The sequence below is a fragment of the Vulpes lagopus genome, chromosome 1 (genome assembly GCF_018345385.1).
Source record: "Vulpes lagopus strain Blue_001 chromosome 1, ASM1834538v1, whole genome shotgun sequence".
Lineage (NCBI taxonomy): Eukaryota > Metazoa > Chordata > Mammalia > Carnivora > Canidae > Vulpes > Vulpes lagopus.
Genome location: NC_054824.1, coordinates 34,287,096 through 34,302,004, shown reverse-complemented (window position 1 = coordinate 34,302,004; position 14,909 = coordinate 34,287,096). Strand labels below are relative to the sequence as shown.

Below are 14,909 nucleotides of genomic sequence, written 5' to 3'. Positions count from 1 at the left end.
AAAGTAATAATATATAGAAAACACCCCTCTTCCACCTTTGATTAAATAGTTACTATGTTTACAAAAGATAAAACTGATATAATATGTAAATGTGTGTGTATTTATAATCCAAGTGAATTTACTGAGTGAAAGGTATTACCAAGGAAATTGTGTCATTTGCCATATGTTGATGATTGTTATTTCTTTGTTCTATTTGTTGTTTTATCTTTTTTGCATTTTTTATTATTATTAATTAATTAATTTATTTATTTATTTATTTTACAAAAGATGAAGCCCTTATTTGGAAGTGATGTGTAAACAAAGGACTGAATTTAAGGGTCATGCTTTGCTGATTCAGATCCAGAAGTAAGTTGTTTTAGGGTAGACTGAGGATCTGAAGCACATGGGAGAAAGCATGTAAGGTGAGACATTTAACAGCTGCTGAAGCTGAGATAGGAGTATTATGTAAACAAGTAAGGAAAACACCACCTATTGTACATTAAAAAGCATATTTTATCATCTGGAAGTTTTATGTTGCTTTTGTTTTGGTTGTTCTTTACATATATAATCATGGGAAATGACTGATACTTTATAACTAAGCTATGGTTTCCTGTAGATCTTTATTACTCAAAGTGGGGTCCATGGCACCACATCATCAGCATCTCCTGAAAGCCTATTAGGAATGTAGAATCTCAGGCCCCACCCTAAACCTACTGAATCAGAATCTGCATTTTAGCCAATTCCCCAGCTGTCCATCAAATTTTGTATGTCCATCAAATTTTGAGAAGTACCACGGCAAAAAAAACCCAAATCCACTTGACTTGCTATTTCATTCAGGGCCCCCTTCACACCCACAGTTACTGTGTGTGCCAAGCATTGTTCTAAAAGCTTCATAGACATATTCTTAGTGAATCTCACCCTAGCCAAACATTGCAATTGCCTGAAGAGAATTTTTAAAATAAGAATTTCAGACCCTACACCAAATAATATAATTTAATTAGTCGGAGGCAGGGTCTGAGCAAAGATTTTTTTGAAGGTCCCATGATGAATCCAAGGTACAGCCAAGATTAAAAACAATTAGATTATTCCATTTAATTTTTACCTGCAAACATAAAGGTGTGTACTTGCTCATGGTTGCAAAACACGGATTTGGACACATCAAAGACTTGCTCTTGCATTTTAAACCTACCAACATGTTGGGGTTCTTCATGGGGATAGTCTCATGCCATACTTCCCACTGTGTGATTACCCCAACATACTATGCTCTGTGGGAAAGCCTCTGAGGGGCAGGGAAAAACAGAGAGGACTCAAGGAACTTAGGGCCAGGCAAGACGAGGGTGGAGAGGTAAAGAGTCAAAAAGAGTTCTTTCCCACATAATTCAGATCAGTCTAATGCCGAATCCATTGAGATTATTCAATGAAATAAGGATAGATTGATGAACGACAGTGGTGATGTAGGTCGTGTATAAATAATCATAAACTGGATTAGCAAATGGGATTAGAAGAGACAATCAGATGTGTGTGCAAAAGTACCCTGGGCACAGTTCCTGACCAACTAACCTACACTTTGTGGACTTTTCTATCACTGCACTCCCATCACCACACTTGTGAGCAAGAGATATCCTGAAACCTAGTTATTCTAATATGGAATGACCAATCAGAGACTGATGTGTGGAATGTTCCCACAGAGTCAGGAAGGATATGAGTCATGCCTTCTTGCATCATTTAGGCAAGCCATGTGTAGATTCTTTTCAGCATTTACCATAAATGGATTCCTATATCACCATCTGTTCACTTTAGGTACAGGAAATATTATAAGGCCATTCTTGTTTTATAGATTTCTAGTTGGTAGTTTTGGAAAGGATTTTTCCTATCTTTTGAAGTATGAACTAATAAGTCAAAAGAAACTGGCACTTTTTCTTACAAACTACACTTGGAATAGTGTTAAATCTTCCCTGTGTTGGCTGGCTCAACTCCAGGGATTGGCTCTCTCTCAGGGAGCACTGAAAATCCTAGTATAATCCTAAAATGTGGATGTTGACTTTGAAAGTCAGATTTAACTGACAGATGTGTGAAATGGCACAGAAAAAACTCCCCACTGGGGATCATGAAAATGCCAGGGAGTAACAGTTACTTACAGAAGGAATGGCAATGATATAATCTAACTTGTTTTCTCATTTTATATGATCCATTCTCTGACACAGAAATTTATGTTTGTGATACATAAGATTGTACTCACATCTATATATGCCTCTTTCTAAAGCAAATGCCAAAATCAACACAGACTTCAAAGTCTGCCTTCTGGGAAAAACGGACATATAAGTACACCTTACTTCTGTGCAAAAACCCAGTCCTCTCTTTAAATGGCAAATGACAAATGTTCTACCTTTGCACTATGGATATATCAACCTCAACCCAGCGATATTCTGAAAAGAAGAACACAGTGATGAGAAAAATCATAGTGGCAAAGGATATATCTAATAATTCACTCTCTTTAATTGGAAAATAAATTCTTTGTCTTCTAACCTCTGAATTCACCCACTGCCACATTAATTAAAGGTCACAATGTTTTAAATACTAAGATTTTAGCATTTCCCAGGACTAGAGATGAATAAGAAAATAATGGGCTTTGCATATATGAAGAAAAATTCTAGGTTTGTTTTAGGGATCCTCCGCCTGAGTTTGCGGCTCCGAAAAATCTATTTTAAATAAATGATAATAAGCCCCCTCTGTCTTGGCTCATGCGTCTTCATTTCCCTGAGCCTAGAGAAGTCAATACTATCTGCAGTGTCCAGGAAGGAGTTAGACATTGTCAAAAGGTGAACACCTGAATTCTGGAAACAACTCAGCGACACTCTGCCCCCTGCTGGACTGTTCAAGGACGGACATTGATGAAGGGTGCAGAAGCTTCACCTCCCACTCACTTCTCCACCAGCCTCTGCCCTTGGGAAAGGTCCAGTAGATGCCCCAGTTAAAAACTTTTGCCCCCTCCCCCAAATTATGCATTCATTCGAATCAAGAATTTTTTTTATGTATGCAAAAACCCTAGGCTGCCAAATTTGCCCTCCAGAGCTGAAATAAGAACCATAATAGATCCACACGTTATCATTGGTTATCATGGCTTTTCAGGGATAAGAGAAAAGCAGCAAAGTAGGAAATGAAACATTGAGGAAAAAGATGTAGATGTGGTGAGGGGCTTTGGACTCTGGGAAAAATCTCTAGACATAGAAGAGGAAGAAGACTTTAAAAGTGAATAAGAGGATGCTATCAGACATGAAATATTGGGCAATTTCTTCTGGCTGTTAGGGCCACTGCAAACCATCTCTCACGTTTTGGCCTCTGAGCTATTTTTCTATTTTTCACCAGCTGAAGTGGTAAGTGTGAAGACTCCTAACTTCAGTCACTTCTAGTCTAGCCAGGTTTCTCCCATTCAGGCTAGCTTCCTCCCCAGTTCAACCTCTGTCAAATAGCCCTCACTTTCTCTATGCTACAGGTGCCATGCAACCACAAGGAAGGCAATGGGGAAATGATGGCTACCGAGGAAATGATGGCTACTGAAAAAAAAAAAAAAAAAACAAACTTTTTTTTTGTGCTGAGTGCCAAAAAAAGTGTCAGGTAGCTTCATAGGTGCTTTACATGCATTGGTGCATGCAACAAATTGCAAGTAGGCTGCATTTGAGGAAAGCCACACAGCTATAACATGCTCTATTTGCAATTCAAACCTAAGACTCTCTGATTCCAAAGATGTTTTTCCATCTATTCCTCTGGTGTTCCATCCAAGAGGTCAGTCTCCTCCTCTTACGTTTCCCCAAGCCTGCTTCTAGTCCTGCTTCCTCGGTTCCTGTTTCTGTGTTTCAAGTACCATGGAGTACCTTGGAATCTCACTACCTAGCCCAGAGACTAAACGTTCTCCCTAAAAACAGGGATCTGGAGAACTCTTGTGACGGTGACCTTTACCTTCTTTGCAGAATGTGAGAGCATGATCTGCCTCATTCCTTTTAAATGCTTCCTACAAACTAAATCCTCCCAGTGTGACCGTACTTGCCAGTCTACCACACTATTGTTTCTCATCAATTATTCTCTCTTGAAGGTTCAAAGTCCTAACTGCAACCCAGAATCCAAAGAACCAATCTTTCCATAATAGAATCACCATCCACTTTTTTTTTTTTAACACGAAAAGGACTTTATTTCATTATTTTCCTAAATTTCATTTCCAATTACACATTTGTTGAAAGGTGGAACACCAAAGGCAATTTTCAGTCACAGCAACTCCATCAAATACACATAATCTGAGATTTTACTGCTTGAGTGAATTATAGTCCTCCCAGGGCTTCCTGGTTAAAGAAGATAAAACTAAGGTAATAGAGAAGAAAAGTGAAGAATATTATTCTGTAGGAAATTTGTTGAACTCAATAACCATTCATTCATGGGTGCCGTGTCCATTTTTAAAAAGGAAACTCTAAAATTTCTAGAAACACAAGACAATATTGGTATTTTTGAATGAATATACATTCATATATTTGCGTGAAATTTTGTGCAATTCAACAATATGGCAAATGTTATTTGTTACCACAGCCAATGAAAATGTATTTTCATTTCTATGTAAGTTAAACATTTCCATCTCCCATTTTATGTTCTGCGAAAAAGCCATATGTCTAGTTTATGAAACGAACTATGCTAGATGCAGCAGTAAGACGAGGAACTTAACAGTCTTAACTACATACCCTTGGGATGAGTACACTTTGCATTATCATGTGCAATGCTGTATGATGATTCTAGATCTCTTAGAACTACAAGGGTTTGCAAGCTTCTACTTTGCACAATACGCCTCAAATTCAGTCAATTCAGCCAAATAATAAAGCAAAACCGCAAGTGGGTAATCTACAAATGGCAAACAACCCATGTGACTAAATTGACCATGTTTTGTACATATGAGGACACAATCATTGCAGGTGCCCTATAAAGACTTCATTTGTAAGTGACTATTTATTTCAATTAATTTTTCCCCCTCAGGCTCCTAGAAGTTGACTAAATTGTTTCTTAGGCCCAAAGAAAACACAGCTGCATAGACAAAAGACAAACATATTGGTAACATATAAACAAATACCGTGCTGTAGGCACATTCCTATCCATAGTAAGTTAGATTTCTCCATAGGAGAAATGTCACAAACAAACAAAAACCCTGGGGATATAACAGAAATATAGAGATTGTCTGATGCCTAAAATTTTATTTTACTTCAGTGACAAGTGTAAATGTTGATCAAAATTCATTCCCTTTTTTACTTAGTTTATGCGTGAACTTTTGAATAGTATATTTTCAAGAGTCATTACCCCAGAGTGAAGGTCTGCACAGTAAGAAAGCAGCAGCCTACTTGAGCTCAAAGCATCTATTGTCTGACAGTCTGGTCTGGGGAGCTTCAAGCAGGGAGTGAATCCATTTTACAAAGACAACTTGCTTCTGCAGACAAAAGGTATCAAACTGCAGAAAGCTCTCTGAAGAATGGAGTGTGAATCTTCTTTGGCATATTAAATGCTCCACATTCAAATATTTAATTTTATTTTTTTCTCCTTTTTTCTGTGCAGATGATCCTTCAGGGCTACTCCTTTTTATTTAGATAATGTATTTTTCATCTTTTGTTGTGTGATCTTTCCCTGTGTTGGAGAGTCCTCAGAGTTAATTTGAGATAATGACTAGGTATTTCTGAAATTTTTAAAGGCAGATAAATATAAACTATTACTGCTATTATATTCATTGAGGTATCAGATCAGTGACGAATTTCCAAGGTTCAATAGCTTGTCAGTTCCCTGATTGCCTGGTTAAGTCAGGTTTGGTTCCATGAGTTACAGGAAAAACAGGCTCAATTTTAGCTTCTCTGAGCTTTTATAAAGTCCTTGCATGACATTTTCTAATAATTTTTGTTCCCACCCAAATTTCAATAGCAAGGGGAAATAAACGTTTTTTTTTTTTTCTTCAATATTGTTTTTTTGGGTTCTTAATGTATTTTGAAGATGTTTGGAAAAAGGAGCTGGTTCTCTCGGTTACTTTATATGTTAGCACACATAGGAATTACAGATGGGAAGGAGTGCAAATGACTATCAGAAAAAAGTCTCATGCATTTAAGATTTTTTACAAGTCAAAATATACATCCTCCTATCACCCCCATTCCTTAATTATAGAAGAACCATTTCTATTTTATCAGTCTCCTTTACATCCCACTGAATTGGAGAAGGAATAAGGATACTTTCCTTGGTAAGGAGCAGTATATACTCATCAGTGTAATTGACTGCATTAATAAGAAATATATCAGCAGCTTGGGCTGAGTCACCCATCATATCCTTCATTTATGAGGATTTAAATGTGTAAAAGAACAGGTACATGTAATCAGGAGGAAAAATAAAGCAATCTGCAGACTTTGGCACTAGCACACATAATATTTTGTCTGAGTTGTTAAAAACGTGGTTTGACGATCACTAAATAAGAATTAAAAAAATTACAAATCTGCAGAAAACAAACAACCATAGGTGTGGGTTCTCAGTTTAATGCTCCCCCATCTCCCGTTCCCACCCCCGCCCCACCCCCATATAGTTTCAATTATAATAAAAATAGAGATCTCGACATCAGCATTTTGCTGTTAACTCTTCCAGGTTTCTCTGCACCATCCAAGCCACACATAAGGTTTGAAGCACCAAATCCACAAGTTTCTCCAACCAAGTTTAAATAAACCAACTGGAGACTGAAGGACGCCCAAGTAACTCTTCTCAAGTGAAGCTGTAACACAAAGTTCTCCCCCAAACACAGGGCATCACGCGTCTAGTTCAAGTACTGCCGGGCTGTGTGTAGATCTGCCTCAGGCTTCAGACAGCTACAGGGACCACGGGTTCTAGAGGGCATGATCCGTGATACCAAGGCAGGGCAGGGATCCCCCTTCCATGACGGATTTTTAAAAAGTTACAACCCTCCCTTGTGATTGGCTGCCACGGGGGTCAGTGCCGGACCTGGGGGTTGAGGGCAGAAAGCGAGCCTCCTCCTCAGCAGGGAAGCTCTGTCTGTAGCTGGAACAGTTCTCCTCTCGGAGCGCTCTCAGGGCTGTCCTGGCTTCTCAGGATCCACTGCCCAGAAGACAGAGCCTCAGTCTGACCCAGTAACAGTGAAAGAAGAGTCGACCTACCTGTGGAACAGGACCCACCATGGACCCAGCATGGTCCCCAAAGGCCGCTCAGGCTACCCCATTGCAACTGACAAGTCAACTTGTGCACTTAAAGCGTATCAGTTTATGGAATGCTTGTTTGAAGTCCTCATTGGACATGGTATAGATGATGGGGTTGATAAGGGAGTTGAGATAGCCCAGCCACGTGAAGAAGTCAAAGATGGCCAGGTGGAACCAGCAGGCATCCTTGCAAATCGGCATCACCAGGGAGATGATGAAGAAGGGCAGCCAGCACACGATGAAGGCTCCCAAAATGATCCCCAGGGTCTTGGTGGCTTTGCGCTCCCTAGCGGCCATGAGTTTCTTCTTCTCCAGCAGGGCGTCGGAGACTCGCACTTTGACTTGGTTCACGTACACCGGGGACCCGGATTCGCTGGGCACGTCGGGAGCCCGCGAGTTCGCGGAGGTGACCGAGGACGTGGACCCGGGGGAGTCGGTTATCAGCTGGGCTCGGGTCAGGCGCTTGCCGGTGCTGCTGGGCGTCTGTTTCAGAATGCGGGAGCGGGCCTCCACGTAGATGCGGCCGTAGAGGGCGATGAGGAGCAGGGTGGGGAAGTAGAAGGCGCCCACCGTGGAGTACACGGTGTAGAGGATGTGGTCGGTGTTCACCACGCAGTCCGACACCTCCTCCTCCGCTTTGGCTTGACGCCAGAAGAAGGGCGGCAGCGAGATGGAGATGGAGAAGACCCACACGAGCGCGATCATGACCGCGGCCCTCTTGGGAGTCCTTTTGGCGGAGTACTCCACGGCGTCCGTGATGGCCCAGTAGCGGTCCAGGGCGATGACGCAGAGGTGCAGGATGGAGGCCGTGCAACAGGTGATGTCCGACGACAGCCACAAGTCGCAGACCACCTGGCCCAGCGTCCAGCGGCCGGTGACCGCGTACATGGTGCTGATGGGCATCACCAGGATGGACACGAGCAGGTCGGTGACCGCCAGGGAGGCAATCAGGTAGTTGGCCGGGGTGTGCAGCTTCCGGGTCCGGTACACCGTGGCGATCACAAAGGCGTTGGAGAGCGTGGTGGCCAAGGTGAGGAGTGCCAGCAGAATGACCAGGAGCACTTTCCAGGGCAGCGCGATGGAGTCCTGGTAGATGTAGCCCTCGGCGCTGCAGTTGTGCGGAGCAGAAGACAGGTTGGCTGGAGGAGCCCCGGTCTGGGAGCCCGCGGGCGGCGGCGGGGCGCACGGAGTGCCGGCGTCTTCCATGTCTCGCCTCGCCGGGGCTCCGGAGCGCAGCCCTGGGGCATGGAGCGAGCGGGGACAGGGGGGAGGCCCGCGGAGATACCACAGTCTGGCTTCCCGGTTGCCAGGCAGTCCCGTGGGCTCCTCAGGGCGCCTTCCACCCCGATTCCCCGCCCAACCCAGAGAGGTCAAGGGCGCGGCAGCCCCGGCAGGCGAGCGCGTGCCCTGCACTTCCCGAGCGCCCGGCGCTGCCGCCGCGCCCCTGCCCGCTGCTCTCCGCGCCCCGTCTGAGCCCGGGTTGCTAGGGACGGGCCCACCGAAACCCCGCTGCGCTCCGAACCGCGCCTAGGCGCCTCGCGGCGGAGGGCGCTGTGCTGTCTGAGCGGAGAGCGTCAAGCCAGGTGGGGTCTCTTACCCCAATTGCTCGGGGCTGAGTCTCCTGACCCGGGCGCTCCCGGATCTGCAGAATCGGCCCGCACGAGTTTCCTAGCTGTCGAGACCAAAGCTGGCAGGCCTTCGAGGAGTCCGGGTCTCGCATCCCCGCCCCCCTCCCCGGACCCGGGCAGTCTCCTGCGGCGGCTTCGGGCCGCCGGAGCTGGGTGGGGTGAAGTCTGCGAGCCGCGCTGCGCCGCGCCGCGCCGCGCCTCGCGCCCGAGCTCTGCCCTCGCTCCTTTTCACGCGCTGGCCCCTCGGGCTAGCTGCCCCGAGACGCGGCCGCGGGAGGGGGCATTCGGGGAGGGGGGCTGCGGCCGCTCGCAACGCGCCGCCCCCGCCGCCTCCACCTCGGCCCCCCAGGCACCGCTTGGAGCCATGCTGCGGGGCGCACGGGTCTGGGGGACCTGGCGCGGCGCGCGGGCGAGGGGCAGGTGTCTCGGGGAGCTGGAGCAACGCTGCGCGCGCCAGCCCGGAGGAGCGTGTGAGCGGCAGAGCAGATGGGCTCCTTTTATAGAGTCCGGGTCCGGTCCGCCGGAGCCGTGCAACTCGTGCGGCTCGGCAAGTGCGGACGCCCGCTCCCCATCACCTTCCCCTTTTCTCTCCCCCTCCCTCCTTTCCTCCCGCTCGGTTCCCTCCCCGGCCAAGGAAGCTTCCCGCCGGGTCCTACCGCCCTCTCTCCCCAGTACCCATCCCCTGACCCCACCCCCACCCCCACCCCCACCCCCCAATCCTGACACCCAGGCGCCGCAGTTCTGGCCAGGATCGGGAATGAGGGCGTCCTGTCCTTGTCTCCGTCCTCTTCGGAGCTTGCACCGCGGCCCTCCAGTTAGATCCACGCCCTCGGCCGCGGGCAGAGGCTCATCCCCGCGTTACCTTCCTGGGCTTCGATTTACCACCCCCCACCCCAGCAGACCAGTGCTAGGCGGAGCCAGCCCCAGGCTCTGACCTCTCCACTCAGGAATTTTATCCAGCCCTACGGACCACACCCAGGTTAGAAGGAGGCGCCAGTAATTATATCGCCTTAGAAGGAAATGACCAATAGTGCATTTTAAACTTCGGGTATCAAGTCATACTTAACTCTGATGCAATACAAACTAATTTTTCATATCTGGTTTTAGAAATCTGTGCTTTCCATTCAGTGCCTCCCCTTTATGGGCCAACAGGGGAAGAAAAAAAAAAAAGCTGTCTACAAAAATGTAAAAGTATCACAAGCCAAGCCGAAGCCTACCGTATGTGAAGCAACCTTCCATTCCATCCTCCCTCTCCAGCTGCTCAGCAGTTAAGTGCCACTGGAAAACAGTTCACTGTAAGCACCTTCCCTCCCCCAGCTTGCCTAGAAAGGAGGTCAACAAAATTCAAAAGAAAAGAGAAAAAGAAGGAAGGAAGGAAGGAAGGAAGGAAGGAAGGAAGGAAGGAAGGAAGAAAAGAAAGAAAAGAAAGAAAAGAAAAGAAAAGAAAAGAAAAGAAGAAAAGAAAACAGGCTTTTGGACCATCACCACCAGTGTGTCTTCTTTGCTGTCAACAAATACATCAGGTTATCAGCCATATGCGGTATGGAGCAATGCCAGCTCCCAGGTCCCACAACCTGAGGTCTCTGCTGCTTACTTCCTCCTCCAACCTTAACAGAAACAAATGTGGAGTAGAAGTACAAGTCAGAGAAAGTTTAAAGAAAAGCACCAGGAAAGGGCAATGTACTTTTAGCCCCAAGAACTAAGTGATCTCAACTAGGAGTTTCTAGCACCTAGCTCAATGTTTGGCAGGTATAATGCATTCAATGACCTCTATTATCATAAGTGAATGTATCAGCTTAAGTGTAAGCATATTTTAAAGAGAATGATTCAATCTAGGGACCAAGATTATCTCGCCAATACATTTTGTTTAGAAGAATAATTGAGGTCCTATGAGAGAAGGGCTTTTCACCCAAGGTGACACAACCCTAACCCGAGTTCTCTTATTTTCCTCCTCCCTAAACCAGGTACGCAAGCAAAAATAGAGTGCTTAATCTGTGCTGGGAATTCTAGACATCAGGGTCTAATGGGATATATATACACAGACCCAGTTTTCGAGCAGCTTACAGAAGGGCAGATAGACAATAACCACATAAACAAGTCGGTAATTAGCATACATTCTTACAACTTTACATATTATGAAGAAAAGAGCACATTCTTGCATTGAGAGTGAGAGTACTCCTTCAGGTGGCAGGTCTCCATCTGCAACTGGTCTGGGTCTGCAAAGCCACTCTGGGGATAAAAGCAAAACCTCCTTCCTCTCTTCCAGTTCCAGTGCCCAGCAAAGCTCCTGCTAACGTTAAGCCTCATTTGCACCACATATTAAGGGGTCCTGCCCATCCTCCAATCCCACCCACCCACCCACATCAGGCGCCTCAATAGACTTCTTTTCTACTTCTTCTTCCTTTTTTTTTTTTTTTTTTTTAACTGCAGCACTCTTAGAAATCGCGGCAGAGGAAAGCAAGGCAGGCAGGCGAGCCGAAACCACTAGGTGGGGGCGTTGACCAGGATGGAGCAAAAGTGTGTGTGGTTGCGGGTGCGGGGTGTGCCAGGAAAACTATTTTCCTGCTATCTTAGGGGAGCAGGGCAAGATGAGGAGAACTGTTGGAAGGATGCGAAGCGGAGGAAGGCAGAGAGGAATTTTACCAAGCTGCAGGCAGCCTTTCCTTTTTAAATTTCGTCTCCAGGGGCGTGCAAAGGAGAAAACCACTTGCTTCTTCTAGGGCTTGGATTCAGCGACTTAGGGAACCTGTGGCTTTCTTCAGCCACTCTTTTCACTGCTTCGCGGATTTCTGAAGCCTGGGTGGAATCTGCCACCTTTGCGCGCAGTTTGATTTTTCTAAGCTTCGGTTAAGAACTGCATGAGCACACGGAGCTGTCATGCAGAGGGGACTTAGGTAGGTTTGGTGGAGAACCACGTTTCATTAATTTGGCTCCCTCATTTCCCACCTTTAGCATATAGCTGTTTGCACGTGGCTGCACGTCTGGGAAACACTCAGGAGAGCAAGGCACCTTTAAAGTCACCTCTGCTTGGGTCTCCCCTACAGAGGAGGGGCCCTAGGGCGCTGGGCGCGCGGCCGGCTCTGCAGTCCCCCGCGGCGCTGGGAGGAAACTCCCTCCGAGTGAGCTGGAAACTCGGCTCACACACACTGGGCAGGAGGGCAAGGGGGGAACCAAGAGCTGGAAAAGCTGGAAAAGCTCGAAGTTAGGTGGCAGAGTGCAGCAAAGGTTATTTGGGTTGAAATAAGCTCTTGTTTGGCCACCGGCCAGTAAGACTGCAAATCCGTGTGCCCCACGCGGTGGACCTTAAGCAGAAGCTGGAGACGTGGACGATAACCCTGGAACCTCAGTCAAGGCTGTGATCAGACACGAAGCCTGACGTGGTGGTGACCGGTGGGGGGGGACCGGAGAAAAAGCGCCTCTCGGAGAGACTTTGCCTAAGCCAGAAAGATTTGCAACTGCTGATGCAGCGAAATGCGAGGCGCAGGCTTCGAAGTTGGCAGCGCGGCGCTAGCGAGGCAAATGCTGTGACGAGAAGCTCCTTCCACCTCCAGGAAACCACAACAAATAGCCCCTAGAACTTCCTGCAACAACTCTGTCTTGCCTGGGAGCCGGCCAGCCAGCCAGTGTCGGGGGCGCTTGGGTCACGCTTGCAGCACCCCCACAGAGTCTTCTCTGTGTTTCCCAGAAAGTGAGTCTTAAGCACAGGAGCAAAGAAAGTAGTTTTGAGTTACTCCGTGCTTTGCTGCAATAACAAAACAAAACACTCAAACTTCCAGTCGCATTGCTCCTTTAATAGAGGGAAGTGCAATCTCACATTCTCCATCCCCACCACTTGAAAAATCACAACCAGTCCCTAGCCAGAAAATGTGGGGACCTGGCAAACTACATTTTGCAAGTCCTGCTTCCTCAGTCTATGGCCACTTGTCTTGGTTTTTGCTTTTGTTTTTTAAACTCCCACCCAGGAAATGGACAGCCAGAGATCAGGAGCTCTGCACAACGTTCTCACCTGTGGTGGTAGTGGGGTTTTGGTTCCTCTTCTATTTCCTTTGGGAACTATTCCTTAAAAAGTATACTGGTAGTAATAAAATTACAAGTCTTACTTATGTCTTGTTTCAGGGAAGTATGGAAATGTTCAGATGAATGAACATAGACAGACAGACATGTACATACAGTTTTCACAGACCTCTTCTGGGGTCACAGACCCTCTGAGGCTCAGCTCCTTCTTCATAATCATTGACCCCCACATTGGGCACTAGACTTGGTGTCAGAGTACTCATGTGTTGTGTGCTTAGAGGGATTTTTAATGCCAAATAACAAAACTAGGTGCTCTATTCCCTAAATGCTAGGCTGCCATAAATTAATCCTGCTTTGTAACTCTGTTATGTGTTTATGTATGGATACATACAACTTATTTAACCACCTTAGGTTAAATATCTGTTAGAAAAATAACCTTAAAAAATTGAATTGCTTTTTTTCCCCTGTGTGTTGAACATATTGACTTTTTCCCCCTAAGAGTTAGGGGGGAAAAGCAAGAGGCCTATTCCCAGTAAGAAAATTATTCAAATCTGACCAACCAGAAATCACAAAGTTCATCTACTTAGAACCTACCAAAACCAACAATATAAGCAAAAATAAATTTAAATTCCAATGCACTACAACTTTTGCACTTAATGTATAAAAGAGCTCCTCCTATCCTCATTCAGATCTTACTTCTTCTTACTTTATATACACTTCTAACATGTTTGGCTATATGATTTCCAAGGTTGCTGAAGATTAGAAGCATCATATCATAAGTGGATCAGAAACTATGTCAGGTAAGCATCTGAATGCAATATGATGCTACAGCATGTAATAATTATTACAAAATAGGAAGGATTAGGTTAAACTTTAAAAAATAAAAAACCTAAAATAATGTAAATAACATTATGATTTATGTTAACACATTTAATAGTAAAGAGTATTAACTCACACTTTTATTGCAAGTGATAGAAAACCAGTCTAATCACACCTAAAAACAAAGGAAGATTTGTTTCAGGGAGAGTGGGGTCCCTCAAAATCAAAAGAAGAATTGGGCCACCAAGCTTTGGACCCTGAAGGAATGCAACTGAGCCGAAGGAGCAGCCAGCATTCTGGATCACTAGCAGGACTCTGTTGCTGTTTGTATATTGGCTTCTTTCATCTATTTCATGGTAGGCAAGCTTTCTCCACACTGTTGAAAATCTTTTCCACCATTAATACCTCTTGAGGTTGACTCCCTCAGCTTCAGTCATATTGTAGAAACTAATCTGAATCTGTTCCAAGTTCAGAAATTCTGAGAAATGGGTTCTGCTTCTGAAGAACATATAAAGAGACCATGACAATTCAGCATTCTGAAAGTAACAACTGGAAAACTTGCAAACTATTAAGTTTGAAAAGTTATCAAAACCAGAATTATATGAACTAAGATTCTGGAAAAGGATGAGTATTTCCCATACAAACTAATGATTGCGGCCTGTTTTGTTTCCTTGAGACATTTGCTAATTCTGGGCACAGGCCATGGATTACACTTGGTCCAAGTAGAACTCTACTGGGAAAAGAGAAACAAGCAGAGATTTTGATAGTCATTAGGATCAGTGTGGCAGTTTGGAATCTAGAAGAACCCCAAATGCATGGCCAATTTCCACTGTGGACATTTGCTATGTGTTGCAGCAAAATAGGAGACCTAAGGAGTGGATAGGAAAATTCTAACAGACAATTTGAAATCTCCCCACAGTTTTGGAGTGCTTAGAAGAAAAAGACCCTCTAGAGAAAAGAGCTCTGCATGAAACATCACTGGTCTTCCCTTAGGAGACATACACCTTTCAGGCTTTCAATCAAAGGGCCAGGATGGCAAGACCCAAAGAACAGGATGAATCACAGAAAGACTGAGTCTAACTGCAAAGCAGCCTTGACTCAGCTCCATGTCTGACAGACTGATATGGACAGTTCTTCATGCATTATACCTAACTTAGGAAAGAGTGAATACTCTTTGGACAAAACAATATCATTTAGAGCCTCTAAAGTACATTTATATACAATATCTGATTACAGTCTTTTAAATGATACATGCAAGGAG

The 14,909-nt window shown here is 45.3% G+C and overlaps 1 protein-coding gene across 1 annotated transcript; it reads right to left on the bottom strand.

Moving 5' to 3' along the window:
* Nucleotides 1–4,157: 4,157 nt before the first annotated feature.
* Nucleotides 4,158–8,393, bottom strand: HTR1B (5-hydroxytryptamine receptor 1B). The gene has a single exon (XM_041727261.1). It carries the CDS (start codon nt 8,391–8,393, stop codon nt 7,224–7,226), a length of 1,170 nt encoding a protein of 389 aa, XP_041583195.1. The 3' UTR covers nt 4,158–7,223.
* Nucleotides 8,394–14,909: the final 6,516 nt, after the last annotated feature.